A 16583-nucleotide genomic window follows, 5' to 3' on the forward strand; every position below is an offset into this window, starting at 1 on the left:
AAAAAGTCAAGAATAGGAATTTCACAAAACCAGAAATGGTCATGTGACATATAAATATAAAATACATAAGCATATTTATAACTTATAATGTTATAAGTAAATTAAAATATAAACATACTCAACCTTATCCCTTCCATAATCATGGAAACACAAATGCCCATCAACAGGGAAGAACGTATGAGCTTCCTCTCCTCCCTATTCACACAGATGGATCTTAAAAACCCGATGTCCGTCAACGAAGCAAATTACAGAATAAATGTTGACTCCATTTATGTGTATACATGTTTGATCCCGCTTTCAAAAACAGGAAAAACTAAACGCATAAGGATGAAACTGTAAGAAGGACAAAGGAAACAGTGAATGTAAAATTCAGGCTATGTTGTGGAGGGCCATTAAAGATGCCGAGAATGTTCTGTCTCAAGGGTGGGCATCTCTCAGGCCGAATCCAGTTCATCACCTTTTTTTTTTTTTTTTGTACAGCCCGTGGGCTAAGACCGTTTTTACAATTTTAAATACTAGGGAAAAAATTAAAAGACTATGTTGTGACACTTGAAAACTATATGAAATTCAAAATTTCAGGGTCTATAAATCAAGCTTTACTGGACCCGAGCCATGGCCAGCTGGTTATGCCTTGTCCATCTATCTCTACCACCGCCAACCCCCACCCTGACATACATGGCCAATTAGAATACAATTCCCCTACTGGAATACAATTTTCCACGACTCCCTCATGTTTCTGCATGTCCTACGAGCAGAAGCCCCGACTGCCTTTGCTCCGGATTATACTTTCAAGGCTCAGAAGATAGAGACAGTGTTTCCCCCCCAGATCAAGAGGCAGGCATTATAAATGTCTCAGATTCCCTAATCTCGGGGTTCCTCTTCTGTAATACGACCCACCGTGCGAGCAGATACTATCTGGCCCTCCTTACATCACCTGGTGCAAAGTGAAACTCAGAGAACCAGCACAAGAAAATGCTGATACTCTGCCTACTGCTATTACTGTGAGTAAGAAACCATCCTTTGTTCTGACCCAGGAGACTTGTGCCTTCTGTCAGCATTCGAGCAAATGTGGCAGGGTAAAATCTCACACCACGCACCGCCATGTTTTAGACATGAGAAAACTGAAGCCCAGAGGAAGGGGGTGACTGGCCCAAGGTCACTGCATGGATGGGGAGTGCCACTACCATTGGATGACATATGTTCCTGATGCCCAGTGCAGTGCTCATTCCTGCCTCCAGGCAGCTTCTTGGGATCCCTCCAGGCCTCCGAAGGCCCTTAGGACTCTCCCTTGCTTCCCTTTGGGCCTCCCGCACACAGTCTGGGCCTTACCTTTCACACTACACTTGAAGGTTTGACTGACCACTCCAGTATTATTCTCCTTCTCCGCTGGCCACTGATAGACGTAGACGGTGGTTCTGGAAGACCCGGCATCGAGCACGATTCCATACTGAACAAAAGGGGGAAGGGAGAGTCAGAAATGGGCTGGGCCTCTCTGAGGACTCTTTTCCAATGGGCCACCGAGAACCCCGAATATTCTCCAGAGGGTAATCCACACTGCTTCATTTGGGGAGGGGCTGACCAAGGGAAAAAACCGAGTTTCTCCAAACCAACTTTGTCTCCTTGGGCTGTGGGGGAAGGGGATGGGGGTGGGGTGGGTCAGGTGTTCTGGGGCATGGTTCTCACTCTTGGCCCACATTAGGATCACTTGGGGAGTTTTGGAAACTCTCAGGGCCAAGGCCACATCCCAGACCCATTAAATCAGAATCTCCGGGAGTGGACCCAGGCATCCGCAGTTTCTAAAGCTCTCTTGGTGATTCCAATATGCAGCCAAGGTTGAAAATTAATACTCCGAGGATCTTACTTGTTCCCTGATTCTTCCTCTTCCAGACCTCTGAGGTGGGGGACAGAAGCCACCTGGGCCTCAGGAGGGAAATGAAAATAGTCGCCTGCTGCCCTCTGTTCTTCAAACTTCCAGGCCAATAAGACTGAAGTAAATATAGGAAATTCTCACAAGGGTGACACACGTCAATACCCGCACTGGCCTGCAGAATGAAGGTATTCACAATTAAGGAGAAAAACCCCAAAATGCCAACTAACGTTGACATACTGTCCCCCTTTGGTAACACGGTACATGGACAGACAGGGGGGTCTGCCAGAGCAGTGCTAGGACTAGCTGTGCTCAGGAGAGCAGGCTAGGAGTCCTGGACGATGTCCCCACCTTGAGGCAGGCACCAGGAAGCTTCCTCCCCTGAGGGTGTGGCCCAGCCCAGGCCCTGGACCAAGCCTGAGCAGGAAAGGGCATGCGTTAGCAGCCTACGGGGATTGGAATGAGTAATGCTGACCTAGGTCAGTATGTGCGTGGGCCTGGAGTCAGCCCAGGGCAGTGGAGGCTTCTGGAGCTTTTCTCCAATTCCACTGCTGTTGGGTTAAGCTAGCTGGTCTCAGGGAGGAAGATGAATTTGGGTTCTGGAAGCAGGTCGAACTCAGATGGATGCTTGCTTGCTTTGAGACCCTAGGTAGCAAGAGGCCTAACGTCTCTGGGTTTCCTCGTGGGCAGACAACTTAACTTGCAGAAGTAAACAGACCCTATGCCTAACACTCGTGGCTGCTCAATAAACACAGGCGATATGGAAAGATCAACAAAGCAAAATAAACAAAACCACAAAGACCAGAGGAAAGAGAAGTAAATAACACCCCTCAAATCCCACCATTGTTATAACACCTTGTTATATATCTTTTCTAATGGCCGCCTGTGCATACAGCTACATATATGAAAATGCGGTCACACATATGTTTTCAATTCAACCCAGGATTACACTGCACGTAGACTTTTCCAACGCTCTGTTCTTACATAAAAAGTGTATCGTGTACATCTCTCGCCGCCAATAAAAATACTGATATCGCTTTCAATACATTCCCCACCTCTTCCGTGAGATGTACAATAATCCATTTAACCAATTCCCTGATGCTAGCCATTTGGGAGGGCTCCAGCTTTCTACTGTCAACAAACGCTTGTTTCATTTGAAACAAGGGGACCGAATAAAAACGGGTGGCCCTAGTTCCTCAATCGCAGCTTTCCCATTATATTGAGACGGAACATCCTGCGTCCGTCGGTATTTGAACTTAGACACCCTGCTAATCTCAGCCTTCAGTCTGACGAATGCTGACGGGGATCCTGACGTGACACCCCCCGGGGGAACAAGGAAGGCATTGTTCACAGCCTGCTCACCCGGAGATAACGCACAGGTGGCACTGAAGGAAACCGGGCACTCAAGCGATCTGAGCCTCCCTACCAGTCCGCTTTCTCTCCTCCCTCCTGCTGCCGACCCCCCACCAGCCCAGCACCGGCCCCTGGCCCCTCCACACCGGGTCCTGACTACAGGAGGGAGCACACGTGAGCAACCACTCTGCAGGGTCCCCACCCTTCCCAGATCTTCTGGATCCCAGCTCTTCACAAAGAGTGCGTTTTCCCTGTGAAGGAGGCTTGGGGCTGCTGCGCCAAGCTCAGGAAGGAGGAAGAAGGGCCATTTTCACGATCATCGTCATCCCAGCTGGCATCCAATGTTCACCAAGGTGGGAGCAGCTGGCCCTCCCCTCGGGCACCTGCCGGATGTGCTGACAGGGACCAGCCCTGAGCCCGGGGCTACTCCTGAGGACTAGGTATCCACCCCACCACTGTTCGCTGACGTTTTCCAAAGTGGAAAAGTTGGTCTTTTCGAGAGCTCCCTTACCTAAATCAGCGGAACTCAATGTGGTTTGATGGAGTGGGTGGGATGGGGACTGATTTCATTCAGTTCAGCTGGGCAGTGAGCAACCCCCTGTCCAACGCAGTGTCAGAAAAGAACGTGGCTTGAACGTAGAACCGGAGACACACTCAGTGGGTTAACCGAAAGGAAACGGTCTTCCGGGAGAAGCCCATGATCCAAAACTTAAGGGATGTGTGAGCTTCTAACAAAAGCAAAAGTCGTAAGAACAGTTTTCTTAGATTTGTTATTGGCACTGTCATCATCATCCATGGCCATCACCATCATCATCCCTCTTGGCATAACAAGAGGGATCCTAGCAGTAATACACATTTGTGGGGCACTTCTAATATGCCAGGCATTGCCCAAGGTGCTTTAGTGTTGCATCTACAGGGCAGGTGTGGTCATCCTTCCCACTCGACACATGGGGAAACTGAGGCTCACAGAGGTAAATCATTGCCCACAGTCACAGACTTGGGCCCGAGCTTGGTTCTAACTGGCCGTCAGACCTCTACACACAGCCCCCATGCTTTCACTGAGTTCCAAGGAAACCAGGTCTAACAGGGTTGACTGTTTAGTAATGAGGTGCCTAGGGTGCCTCGGTAGGGAGTCGGTCGAGCACCCAATTTTGGCCCAGGTCCTGATCTCACAGTCTGTGAGCTCGGGCCCCGCCTTGGACTCTCTGCCATCAGCTCGGAGCCTGCTTCAGATCCTCTTCCCCCCTCCTCTCTCTGCCCCTCTCCCACTCACATGCACACTCTCTCTCTCTCTGTCTCTCAAAAAAAAAAAAAAAAAAAGATGCCTGGTGCGTAGAGCAGACTTTCTTTGTTCAGACAAAAAGTCCCTCAAAAGCAAGCTTGTAGCTAAGTAGTGTGCAGATCTGACTACAGAGGAGGTGGACCGATGTGATGAAGAAGCCACACCTGTCTGGAAAGGAAGAAACTAATTATCCAACTTTCGCTCTCTAAGGGGTAACCAGGGAGGGCCACAAGGCACCAGAGATCCCGGCTGATGACTGATAACCAATGAGGGTTACAAGGGAATGTTTGTTTGTTTGTTTGTTTTTGAGAGACAGACCGAGAATGCAAGTGGTGAAGGACAGAGAGAGAGAGAGAGGGAGAGAGAGAATCCCAAGCGGATTCTGCACTGTCAGCGCAGACCCAGGGCGGGGCTTACACCCACGCAGCATGAGATCATGACCTAAGGCAAAATCAAGAGTCAGACGCTTAACCGACGGAGCCACACAGGTGCCCCTACAAGGGAATGGTTTTAGCACAGCCTGGTCTCGTGGTTGTGCTTTGGAGAATAGCGGCCAAGCACGGGAGTGTGACCCAATACGGCGATCTCATGGGACCTGAGCGGGACTACGTAGGCCCCTCTTGGACACTGATGTCCTGTGGCCGCAAGGGGCAGCGGCAATGGGGTACTGATCATCCTGGACTGAGAAACTCCAGGGCTTCTAGACAGTTGTGATTGGGGCTGGGGAGGGAGAAGTCTCGAGAGGAAGAGATTGGACTTCATGAGAAGGAAGCAGGTGGGGGGCCGAGTGAAAAACAGAAGTGATGCCACCATGTTTACCCTTCAGGCTGGTGGAGCAGGTTGGACCAGCAACAATGAAAATGGCACTGGGCACGCGTTGACCCTTGACTGAGTTTTGATACTTCTGCTCTTAAACTCCGATAGACCACGGTTAGGTAAGCCAAGGTTGCATGTAATAGCCAGCTATCATGACCTTTCATTAGGGTCTTAAGGAAAATTCCAGCCCCCCCCCCCCCAAAAGGCCATTGTGGAGCCGGCTCTGGTAACCAGCTGTCATTTTTACACAGAGGCAAAACAACGTTCAAGGTTATGAAAACACAAACATCACAACGTAAAAGCCCTTGAATTCATTCAGCTTCACTTCCACAAGTGCCCTTCCCACCCCTGGCACACACCGAAGAGCCAAACACAAGAGGCTTGTCCTCAACCTGAGAAGGGCTGCATGTGGAATGTTCTTTCAGGTGGCCGTTCTGCTCCCGGTACCCCCGGCTCAGAACATCTGTCTTTTCTCACATTTAATCCACCCAGCTAAGCAGAAGGAGTCCTCTGAGTCAACATTCCAGGGTTATACAACCTCTTGTCCCCTGCAACTGTGACCGGGGCCTGGCAGCGCGATTCTGAGCAGATTACAGATCCCCTCTTTGAACGAACTGTCTGCTAATTGGCGAGCGTGGTGCTTCTGGTCCTTCTAAACCCTCGTTCGAGGCCCTATTTTCTGTTCTCTTTTGTTTCTTAGGTCCCACGTCTGCCGTTTCCAGTGCGAGCAACGGTGAGAAGCGACCCACCCTCTCTGCTCCTCCGTTCTCACCCGTGAGTAATCATATCCACGTGGAATAGTCCTGGAGGGTTCCCTGCCCACACTCCTCAGGCCTTACCGCTGTGCTGTCCAACCATGCGCTTTCCACGCGTCTAAAGCCTTTCTCTAGTGGCCGAACCCCCCTGAGCATGCAGCGTGCCAGAGATACGAGGGGGTTAGCGTCTCCCAGGGAGCAGCCACTCCGCCAATGACTAGTGGAAGTTGGTCGTGTAAGTATGTCCTTGAGTGGGATACCCGCGAAGCGGGTGTTCCAGATGCCCTTTGGTAGAGGACTCACCTGGGGATGAGTTTTACACTGGCTCCCAGACTGAGAGTCCTCCCCAGGACTGAGCCCCCACTGCCCACGGTGGTAACCTGCTGGGTGGCAGGCCCTCCAGGGGCCGCCTTCCCTCCTGTCTCACCTCCCACCCCCTACCTGTGTTTCCTCGGGTCATTCCCAGATGGCCTGCTTTCACTCACATCTTTGATCAGGGGAACCCACCTGACCCAGGAGCCTGAGACATGTGTGGTCCTCTCTTTCAATGGTAGCCTCCTTACTGCCCTGGGGTCTACTTTTCTCTACTCAGTTTCCTCTTCTACTCTTCTAATCCCTCCACGCCTCTCCAGTATGAACAGAGGACTTCCCTCTTACCTCCTAGAACAAGTGGAAGCTAGCGGCTGTCAACTGCCTTAACCAACCCATCCCAAACTTCTGCAGGGCCTGAGAGAAAATTTTTTAAATGAAGACTTTTACTCTCCCTCCAAACTTCCACCCGTCCTCACCCCACACCCCTGGCAAATCCACAGAGCAAAGAGCCTCACGCACCTGTATGCTGACTATAGAAGGTGGGACAGCTCCGACCCCATATCCACGCCCTGTCTACACTTCCTGCAAATGGCTGCCCCTTTGCCACCCCTCAGATCACTGGTGAGGCCGGTCCTCAGGAGGAGGTCCACACAGACCCTGGCTTCTGGAGTCTCAGGCACCACAGCACATTCTAGAAGGGGACGCATGACTCTGGGTGGGCACATTCCCTTGCGCCATGGAGAGAGATAAACCTGGAATACAGCTAGAGCTGGTTCCTCTGAAATATGGGGTGTAAGAGTGGTTCCTGGGGTTTAAGAGTGGCATTAGTCTTGCCCCAATTGGGGGGTACTTCCATCCCCCCGTTCAGCAAGCCTTCCTGCATCTGCACCCACCCTCCCCCACCCATCCCTCCTGTGCAAAGGAGGATAAGTTCTCTAGTCAAGGTCAGTACCTCCTCCTGGGTCCCTCATTCTGAACTTAGGATCAGGGAGAGGAGGGAGGTAGTGAAGAAAGCCCTGGCCTTGGGAACAGGAGGGACAAGGTTTCAGTTCCCGTCCTGCCATCCACTGGCCAAACCCATGGTTCCTCACTTGCAAAGTGGGGGTGACAATGCTTGCTTTGTCCCCCTGCTATCGCTGCCACAAGGGTTACATGAGATAATTCAGGGAAAAGTGCTCACCAAGCTGAAAAGTTTACAAAGCATAAGGAGATGGTGATTCTCCTGGTTGCAATCCTGATTTTATGCAGTTTAGAGAAGAAGACAGTGCCCGGAGGTTGGGAAAATGGCTTCTCTTGGCCTTGGCTATTGTCTTTAGACAACCAGATAATTTGGTTTTCTCTCGTCACTGGACAGTTGCATAAGGTTTTTTTTTTTTTTTTTCTTCATGTTATTCATGGGGGCCTGAGATCTTTTTAAGTTTATTTATTTTGAGAGAGAGAGAGAAAGAATGAGCAGGGGAGAAGCAGAGAGAATCCCAAGCAGGCTTCATGCTGTCAGCGCAGAGCCCAACTCGGGGCTTGATCTCATGAACCGTGAGATCATGACCTGAGCTGAAATCAAGAGTCGGTTGCTTAACCGACTGAGCCACCCAGGCGCCCCTGGAGTGGGGGGGGGGGGGCGGACTGAGATTCTTAAGTAAAATGTCTTATAAAAGAACCAAATGCCATCATCTAAAGGAGTTTTACTTTGATCCTTCAGAAGAGCAGCCTCAGAATGGTGGGTCTAACTCACCCACACAGCCGAGGCAATATTAGTTTCTTTTTTATCTTGTAAAATTAAAAAAAAACTTCTATTTCAAATACAGCCTTTGAATAGTCACTAAGAGCAGGAAGATGTAGACAGGATTCTTGAGATCAAGGGTAAAGGCTAAATGAGATTCAAATAACAGTTGGTTTTCTTGGCTCCTATGGCCCTATAGCTAAGAAGGGTTTGTACATTTTTAAAGAGTCATAGGAAAGAAACAAACAAAAAAAGATACGTGACAGAGACTATAATGACCTTTAAAGTCTCAATATGTAGTACTTAGCTCTTTACAGAAAAATTTTGCCAACCTCTACCCAAAATGACTGAAGGACTCTTTTCCCCTTTGTCTGACAGTCTTGCACAGGATCACCTCCCATCACCCTTACATCCAAGGCTGGGGTGATGTATATGGTTCTCAGACTGTCAGACATCATTTGAGAGGTCATTTGGGCACTTATCAAAAGGGCTAAGAGTAGCCTCTGAAACTGAGCACGGGGCCTGAGTAATTTTTCAAGGGGAAGAGTCAGAGGGATCATGGCACACTTTTAGACTCAAGAGAGGTTGCACAAATACAGCTCAAGGGGACCTTTTCAAGTCATTGATGTCTTGTTTACCAGATCAGGCCAGAAGAGGAGGCTGGGTCTCCCTGTCTTCACTCATGGTCAGGGTTGTGTGGTCTTGGGAAATGTACAAGCTGCTAGATCTCTGGCAGCCTTCTGGAATCCTTGGCTACAAGGACTAGCTTGGGCTCCAACAGTCAGGAGTCAAAGCAAGGCCACACGGTCCTTGGAGAAGGGTCACCATTATCAATCTGTAGTGTCAAACAGCACAAAGCCAGAATGTCCAGAGCTTCTCCCCTGGGTCTTATGTCAAGGATCCTTGGGCTCTTCCTTGGGTCTTCCCCCACTGGAGATGGGGTAAAGGGTTTTCTTCTAACTCACGGCCTTAGAATACCTGACGTCATAGCCCATCCCTTCAGTGCCAATCCCTTCACTTACCTTCAGTCCTGGAAGGAGGACCTCTTTCTGGTGAAACTGGATGAGTGTGATGGTCACAAGCACCACAACACTCAAAATCAAGACCACCAAGGCGATGATGGCTGGGGTTCGGGAGAGGGCCTTGAGGCCTAAAATGGAAAGACCCAGAAGACACATGAGGGGAAAGTAGGAACAAGGCACTGGCCTTCTTTGTAGCATCCAAGGACTGGGTGCACGACTGCATGCCTACAGCACTTCCTCTGGCTTTAGTAAGGCCAAGACTTTTTGAGGCAGAGGAGTGATTGGGCTCCAAAGCCCATTTATCTTTTCTCCAGAAAGGGAACTAAAACGCCATTTGCAGAGAAGGGGTGCGTGGTTTAGTTTCCTGGTATCTCCCGAAACGTGTTATGCATATTATCGGTCAGCCCTGAGATGCTTTACAATAACATTTACTTCAATGTAGATGAAAAAATATGGGTTTTCTATTAATGCCAGCGGTATAATATTTCATTTAAAAATAACATCAGACAAAGAGAAATGAATACTACGCTTCAGATATAGTCAATGATTATCAGGCTCAGTACTCAGTGACATACTGTCAAGGAAACAGTAACATGTATGTATTTCTGAAATATTTGAGTTTCCAGTAAGACGTCAACCTCAGCCATTTTTCCTGTGTCTTCAGTGAAGGTATAGGGTCTCCCCTACATTCACAAAGAATCACTAGACCCACGTGTTCACTCCCAAAGGGGTCATGTCATCTCTGGTACTCGTAGTTTAATCACAACATGGAAACTATACTCATTTAAAAGCAAAGCAAAACAAAACAAAACAAAACAAAACAAAACAAAACAAAAAGAAGAAGCATATGAATCATCTTCATCTAAATACATAGCCTCTGAATAAAGATAATTATATCTGTATTGTATAAAGGTACATGATTACCATAATGGACTAATGATTAACTAATATTGCTTAACTAGATCACTTAAAAAATGTTTTTCATGCTTTATTTATTTTTGAGGCAGATCATGAGCTGGGCAGGGGCAGAGAGAGGGGGGAGACACAGAATCCAAAGCCAGCTCCAGCACAGAGCCTGATGCGGGGCTCGAACCCACAAACCATGAGATCATGACCTGAGCTGAAATTGGATGCTTAACCAACTGAGCCAACCAGGCGCCCCACTTAACTAGATCATGTTGAGCAGATATTTACTTGGGTCGTAAGAAACCAGTATGGGCTAATGGAAATTTCATAAATGCAGTAGCAACAGATTTTTTTTTTTTTTTTAAAGAAAGAAACAAATACCGTTCTGTACCGAAATGATTCCATTCACGTGAAGTTCTAAAACAGGCAGGTGACTAAGATGAGAACAGTGACAGTCTAGAGGGCTGGGGCAGGGGTTCCCCGGGAAGGAACACAGGAGCACTGTCTGGGGTAATAGAAATGCCCCATATCTTCACAGAATTGTGGAGTATATGGGTGTGTGCTTTTGTCAAAATTCATCAAAACTTTCAAAGTCCTTTGAGGAAAATGTGAAAATTAAAGTAACCAGCTCCACACTTTACACACTGTATGTTAGCCAATTTGACAATAAGTTATATTAAATAAATAAATAAATAAATAAATAAATAAATAAGTAAGTAAGTAAGTAAACCCTTCTGGGGGGAAATTTTAAAAAAAAGGTTTAAGAAAAATAAAAGACTGACAGAATTCCTCAGGGCAGAAAATAAACAAACAAACAAACAAATAAATAAAGTAAACCACTCCTTAGGTATAATTTCCCTTAAAAAAATTTTTTTTTCAATAAATTGCCCCATCCTGGGGTGCCTGGGAGTCTCAATTGGTTTGATTCTTGATTTTGGCTCAGGTCATGATCTCACGGTTCATGGGTTCGAACACTGTGTCAGACTCTGTGCTGACAATGTGGAGTCTGCTTGGGATTCTCCCTCTCTCTCTCTCTCTCTCTCCCCCCCCCCCTCCCCTGCTTGTGTTCTTTCTCTCTCTCAAAATAAATAAATAAACATGACAAAAATTAAAAAAAGAAATTGTCCCATCCTAAAAACATCCCCTTTTGGAAGACAAGGGTACCCAATTTAGGGGCACAACTTAAGATCTATCCATTTCACTGTATATAAATTATACTTTTTTTTTTTAAACATAAAAAGGCATTCAATTAAAATATTGACTTGAGGATGCAAGCTGGTGCAGCCACTCTGGAAAACAGTATGGAGGTTCCTCAAAAAATTAAAAAAAGAACTACCCTACGACCCAGCAATTGCACTACTGGGCATTTATCCAAGGGATCCAGGTGTGCTGTTTCAAAGGGGCACATGCACCCCCATGTTTATAGCAGCACTATCGACAACAGCCAAAGTATGGAAAGAGCCCAAATGTCCATCGATGGATGAAAGGATAAAGAAGATGTGGCATATATATACAGTGGAGTATTACTCAGCGATCAGAATGAAATCTTGCCATTTGCAACTACGTGGATGGAACTAGAGGGTATTATGCTAAGCGAAATTAGTCAGAGAAAGACAAATATCATATGACTTCACATATATGAGGACTTTAAGAGACAAAATAGATGAACATAAGGGAAGGGAAGCAAAAATAATATAAAAACAGGGAGGGGGACAAAACAGAGGAGACTCTTCAATATGGAGAACAAACAGAGGGCTACTGGAGGGGTTGTGGGAGGGGGGATGGGCTAAATGGGTCAGGGGCATTAAGGAATCCACTCCTGAAATCACTGTTGCACTATATGCTAACTAATTTGGATGTAAATTAACAAAAATAAAATTAAAAAAAATATTCACTAAATAATAGTCTTGGTAAAACTATGACATAAATGTCAATGGTGATACCCAATTGGCTGAAATATGATAAACACTAGCATCACAGAAGGATCACTGGATTCAGATAATCCCAATATGTCTCTTACCAATTGGGCATTCTATTTATTTATTTATTTAATTTTAATTTTTTTTTAACATTGTCAAGTTAGCTAACATACAGTGTATACAGTGTGCTCTTGGTTTTGGGGGTAGAGTCCCATGATTCATCGCTACATACAACACCCAGTGCTCATCCCAACAAGTGCCCTCCTCAATGCCCATCCCCCATTTTCCCCTCTCCCTGACCCCCCATCAACCCTCAGTTTGTTCTCTGTATTTAAGAGTCTCTTATGGTTTGCCTCCCTCCCCCTCTGTGTGTAACTATTTTTACCCTTTCCCATCCCCCGTGGCCTTCTGTTAAGTTTCTCAAGTTCCCCACGAGTGAAAATATATGGTATCTGTCGTTCTCTGACTTATTTCACTTAGCATAACACCCTCCAGTTGCATCCATGTTGTTGCAAATGGCCAGATTTCATTCTTTCTCATTGCCAAGCAGTATTCCATTGTATATATAAACCACATCTTCTTTATCCATCCATGTGTTGATAGACATTTGGGCTCTTTCTGTAATCTGGCTATTGTTGAAAGTGCTGCTGTAAACATCACCAATTGGGCATTTAAACGTAGATGAATTAATCGGGGCACCTGGGTGGCTCAGTCAGTTAAGCATCCAACTTTGGTTCACGTCATGATCTCACGGTTCCTGGGTTCGAGCCTCGTGTGGAGCTCTGTGCTGACAGCTGGAGGCTGCTTCGGATTCTGTGTCTCCCTCTCTCTCTGCCCCTCCCCTGTCCGTGTTCTGTCTCTCTCTGTCTCTCAAAAATAAATAACCATTAAAAAAAAATAAATGTAGACGAATTAAAATAAAATCAAAAACTCAGTTCCTCTGTCTCACTAGCTACATTTCAAGTGTTCTATAGCCACGTGTGTTCCTATTCTAGAACATTTACTTGTAGATCATATAACCCAGGCTTTGCTTCTTCGTTGTTTCTAGGAGACATTTTTCTGGAAAGAAAAAAGGGCATGTGTATAAAACTGTATAGAATTAGGTTCGGTCTCAATATCCGATTATATCACAGTACTGAGTAGCTGGCAAGGCCAGTCACGTAGTGCATCTCTGTAGCTCAGAACAGCCAACTCTCTTCGCCCATTCTGATTTCCCTGAGGTACAGACACTTCCTGTTACTCAAGATGGTCACCCAACACCTAATTCTCCTACCTTGTCACTGGGAGTGTAGACCGGCACACCATCAACGGAGGGTGGTTTGTCAATGTTTATCAAAGTTCCAGAGGTGTGTGCCATCTGACTTGCAATCCCACTTCTGGGAATTTATGCCACGGAACTAGCCCCGTGCATGCAAAATGACTTGTACCTAAAGTTACTCACTGCAGAATTGTATGTGACAGCAACTGGAGGGAGGCCAGCCACTGTGAAGTTGACCTTCAGAGCCTCTAAATGGGTCCCAGATCACTTTTCTGTGATTCCAGATAAAAGTACATGAACTAGCCAGAAACCAGTTTATCCGCGGACATGAGTCTGCATCAACATTTAAAGAATATGTCACATGTCAGTGTCAGCTTTACAGGTTTAAGGCACTTTCCGGCCCCCTAACAAGACACGGGAGAACTTTAATTTGCTAAATTAAACAGTGTAACAAGTTAGCCTGATGTGTGGTATTACAGCATATGTGTTAAAATTTGAAAGCATTTTGGGGGAAAACCTGGAAATCAAAGTAAATTAGCTCTTTAGGTACAATTTCCTTCTACAGAAAAAGGTTTGTATAAACTGCTTCTACTATCCTAAAATCATATCGTTTTGGAAGACAAGAATGCCCAGTCTTGGGACGCAACTAAGGATAATCTGTCCAGGGCAGGGAGGGGGGTGATACGTGAGCAGTGGCTGACCACCCTGGACTCCCCAGTCCTTCGCCTCAGCAGTTTTCAGGTAAAAAGCTATGATTACCCTTAAGCAGAACTTTGCCCCAGCAGAAAAGCGTATCACAAGGCAAAATGGACCAGACCAGGTCTCATTCATTTAGGGGATACAGCCCAGAGCTGTGCTGTCATTAGGAGTGAACAAACCCCGTAATTACAAGGGGTCTACCTGAGAGTAGAGAGGCCAGACCCTTCTGGGCTTCTACACGAACAACCGCAAAACATACTCCAGAGGCAGGCAGGGCAAGCTTGCAAGCGGGTGTGTGAGAGTTCTGCACATGTGCCTCCGGTGTCAGGGGTAACAACGCTGACCTAGGGTGGGGTGGGGAGCGCCGGGTGCCGTAGGTGCTGTGCCAGCAGCAACACTTGGGTGGAAGTAGAGGAGTGATCTGAGTACCTCGCAACTCATCACAGAATCAACAATACTCTCAGGCAAACCTTCACACACAGGTTGGTAAGGGAAACCACAAAGGGCCAAATTAGTGGATTATGCAACCCGGAAACACCATTTAAGCAAAACATGCACGTTACGTTAGTCCTCGTTTTGTGTTAACTTTGATGGAAAGCCTTACTTCCACCTGAGGCATGCCTGGTGGTGAAAGCCTGGCGAGCAACTGAGGCTCAAACCAAAGACCTTAAAGTCATTGGCAGGGGACAGGCGTTAAAACACTGGGGGCTGAAGCCGGGATTGTGCCTTGTCAATATCACACTTGCTGCCTGTTCGGAGATACTAACCTGCTTGCTCACAGGGTTGGCGGGTCAGCACAGTGAACATCTTTCCTCCCAACTGTAGGTGAGAGAACACAGAATGACAGTGTGTCCGTGGACCCTGACTTCAGTTCCCCAAAAGTGCAGTGTCAAACCCAATTTGGGGGCGCCACTAAAGAACATCTGTCCGGGGGGCAGGAGGGGGGTGATGTGGAAGCCACGCAGCTGCCTCTTAATCCTATTTTTCAGATAGAAAGGCTATGATTACCTTTAGCAAAGGAATCTCACTGGTCCCAGCAGAAAAGCCCATCACAAAGCAAAACCCGCTTTCCAACCCACTTCACTTCTTCCAAATCAAAACCTTCCGGGGGACACAGACACCTAAGATCTTCGGCCCCAGACCCAAAGCTCGGCTGAAATTCTAGCGTCCCCTCCCCAGACGCGAGGAAAAGACCGGGTCTGCCCAAATTTTAAACTGAAAATCTTCAGAGAAGAAGTCAATCACTTCCTGCAGATTTTTCCACCTGTGCACACCGCCCTGGGCAGAACGAATCTTCCACCTTCTGGTAACATTCACAGGGCTGAGGCAGGGCTCTCCAACTCACAGCAGCAGGGCAGGTTCCTGTGGGGGGTCGGTGACCCGTGAACTTGGAGTCGCCCCTGGAAGCCCCGGGAGGTTTATTTTTAGCTGCCGGCTGGAACCAACTGCAAGGGGATCCAGGGCCCCCCGGCTCCGGCGCCCCAGGATCTGGGAGGCCCCGCTCTGGAACTGCGTCTCCGCGCAGCCAGGCTCTCTGCGCGCCGGCGCATCTCCGGGCCCACAGATGCGCTCGGGGAAGACGCGGCCACCTCTCCCCGCTTGGCACGGACCCCTCCCCGCCGCCCGAAGGTTGGGGCGCGCGTCCTTCGGTCCCTCCCTCCCTGCCTCTGCGGAATCCGATTTCGCCTCCTTCCCTCCCAGCGCCCAGCGCCACGAAGCTTCCAGCGCCTCCCTCGGCGGCGGGGGCGCGGGGTCCCCGGTCCTCACCTGCGCGCGGACGCTCGGCGGAGGGCGAGCTGCGCTGCCGCAGTGGCCGCCGGCCGCCAGCTCGCGGGAGGCTCTGCGGCGGCGGGGGAGGCGGGGGAGGCGGGGCTGCGCGGGCCGGGGGCGGGGCCGCCGCGGCCCGGCGCCGCCCCCTCGGCGGGGTCAAGGCCCAGCACCTTTCGTACACACTTCTTCCAGTGCCCTCCGTCCCCGCCCCGCCAGCGCTACCTGGAGAAGGTGAGGAGGGTGTCGACTGTCCGACCCCCTCTTCCGTCAACGTCAAGGCCAAGAACGCTTGGACCTCTCTTTCGGTTTCCTCCACCCTCACCCCAAGCCCAAGTGGAGGGGGAGTGGGGCCACGGAAAGCGCCTCGCGGGTGCGCACAGGTGAGCCCTGTGCCCCATCTCTCCGTGCAGTGGAAGCCGGTAAACACCCGTAGTGTTGAGCGTGAGGCCAGCAGGCACCCCGGTCCCTGAGTCACTTGGGCCAGGGGAGGAAAGTAATACAGAGACGTTTCCTGGCATGTATTTTAGAAGAACTAGGGTGACCCTGCCCAAGGACCCCCTCACTGGTTACTCAGCAATGATCTACCCCACCGCAGTTCATTTCTTCCTTTCTTATCTATCTGTTTTTCCTACCTCATTTTATATGGGTATCATTAGGTTATGATTCAGGGCAAGCTCTTCCTGGAAGAGGCCAAACAGGACAGAAATGCAGCGATTCAAATGTCCCAGGAGTCTGTTTTTAATGCAGCAGCAGGCAGACTTTTGGCTCTACTCAGCGACCTCAAGGACTCTTGGAATGATCCAGCAAAAGGGTTAAGTGGGCTTCTGTTTGACCACCCCTCCTAGTGGCTCCAGACTACCTGGAAGGAAGAGCTAAGGTCTGGGCTGTGTCTGCCTGTTCTCCT

General features: G+C 48.5%; 1 protein-coding gene across 1 annotated transcript in view; it reads right to left on the reverse strand.

Annotated features, from left to right (window-relative positions):
- Positions 1-15744, reverse strand: part of ENTPD3 (ectonucleoside triphosphate diphosphohydrolase 3) — a 38308-nt gene extending 22564 nt beyond the window's left edge. The window contains exons 1-4 of the mRNA XM_042955957.1: positions 15677-15744; positions 14677-14728; positions 9128-9255; positions 1330-1447 (exon numbers count right to left, since the gene is read on the reverse strand). Coding sequence (XP_042811891.1) covers positions 1330-1447; positions 9128-9255; positions 14677-14716 — 286 coding nt within the window. The 5' untranslated portion in view covers positions 14717-14728; positions 15677-15744. The remainder of the gene's footprint in view (positions 1-1329; positions 1448-9127; positions 9256-14676; positions 14729-15676) is intronic.
- Positions 15745-16583: the final 839 nt, after the last annotated feature.

This window comes from Panthera leo, chromosome C2 (assembly GCF_018350215.1).
Source record: "Panthera leo isolate Ple1 chromosome C2, P.leo_Ple1_pat1.1, whole genome shotgun sequence".
Taxonomy (NCBI): domain Eukaryota; kingdom Metazoa; phylum Chordata; class Mammalia; order Carnivora; family Felidae; genus Panthera; species Panthera leo.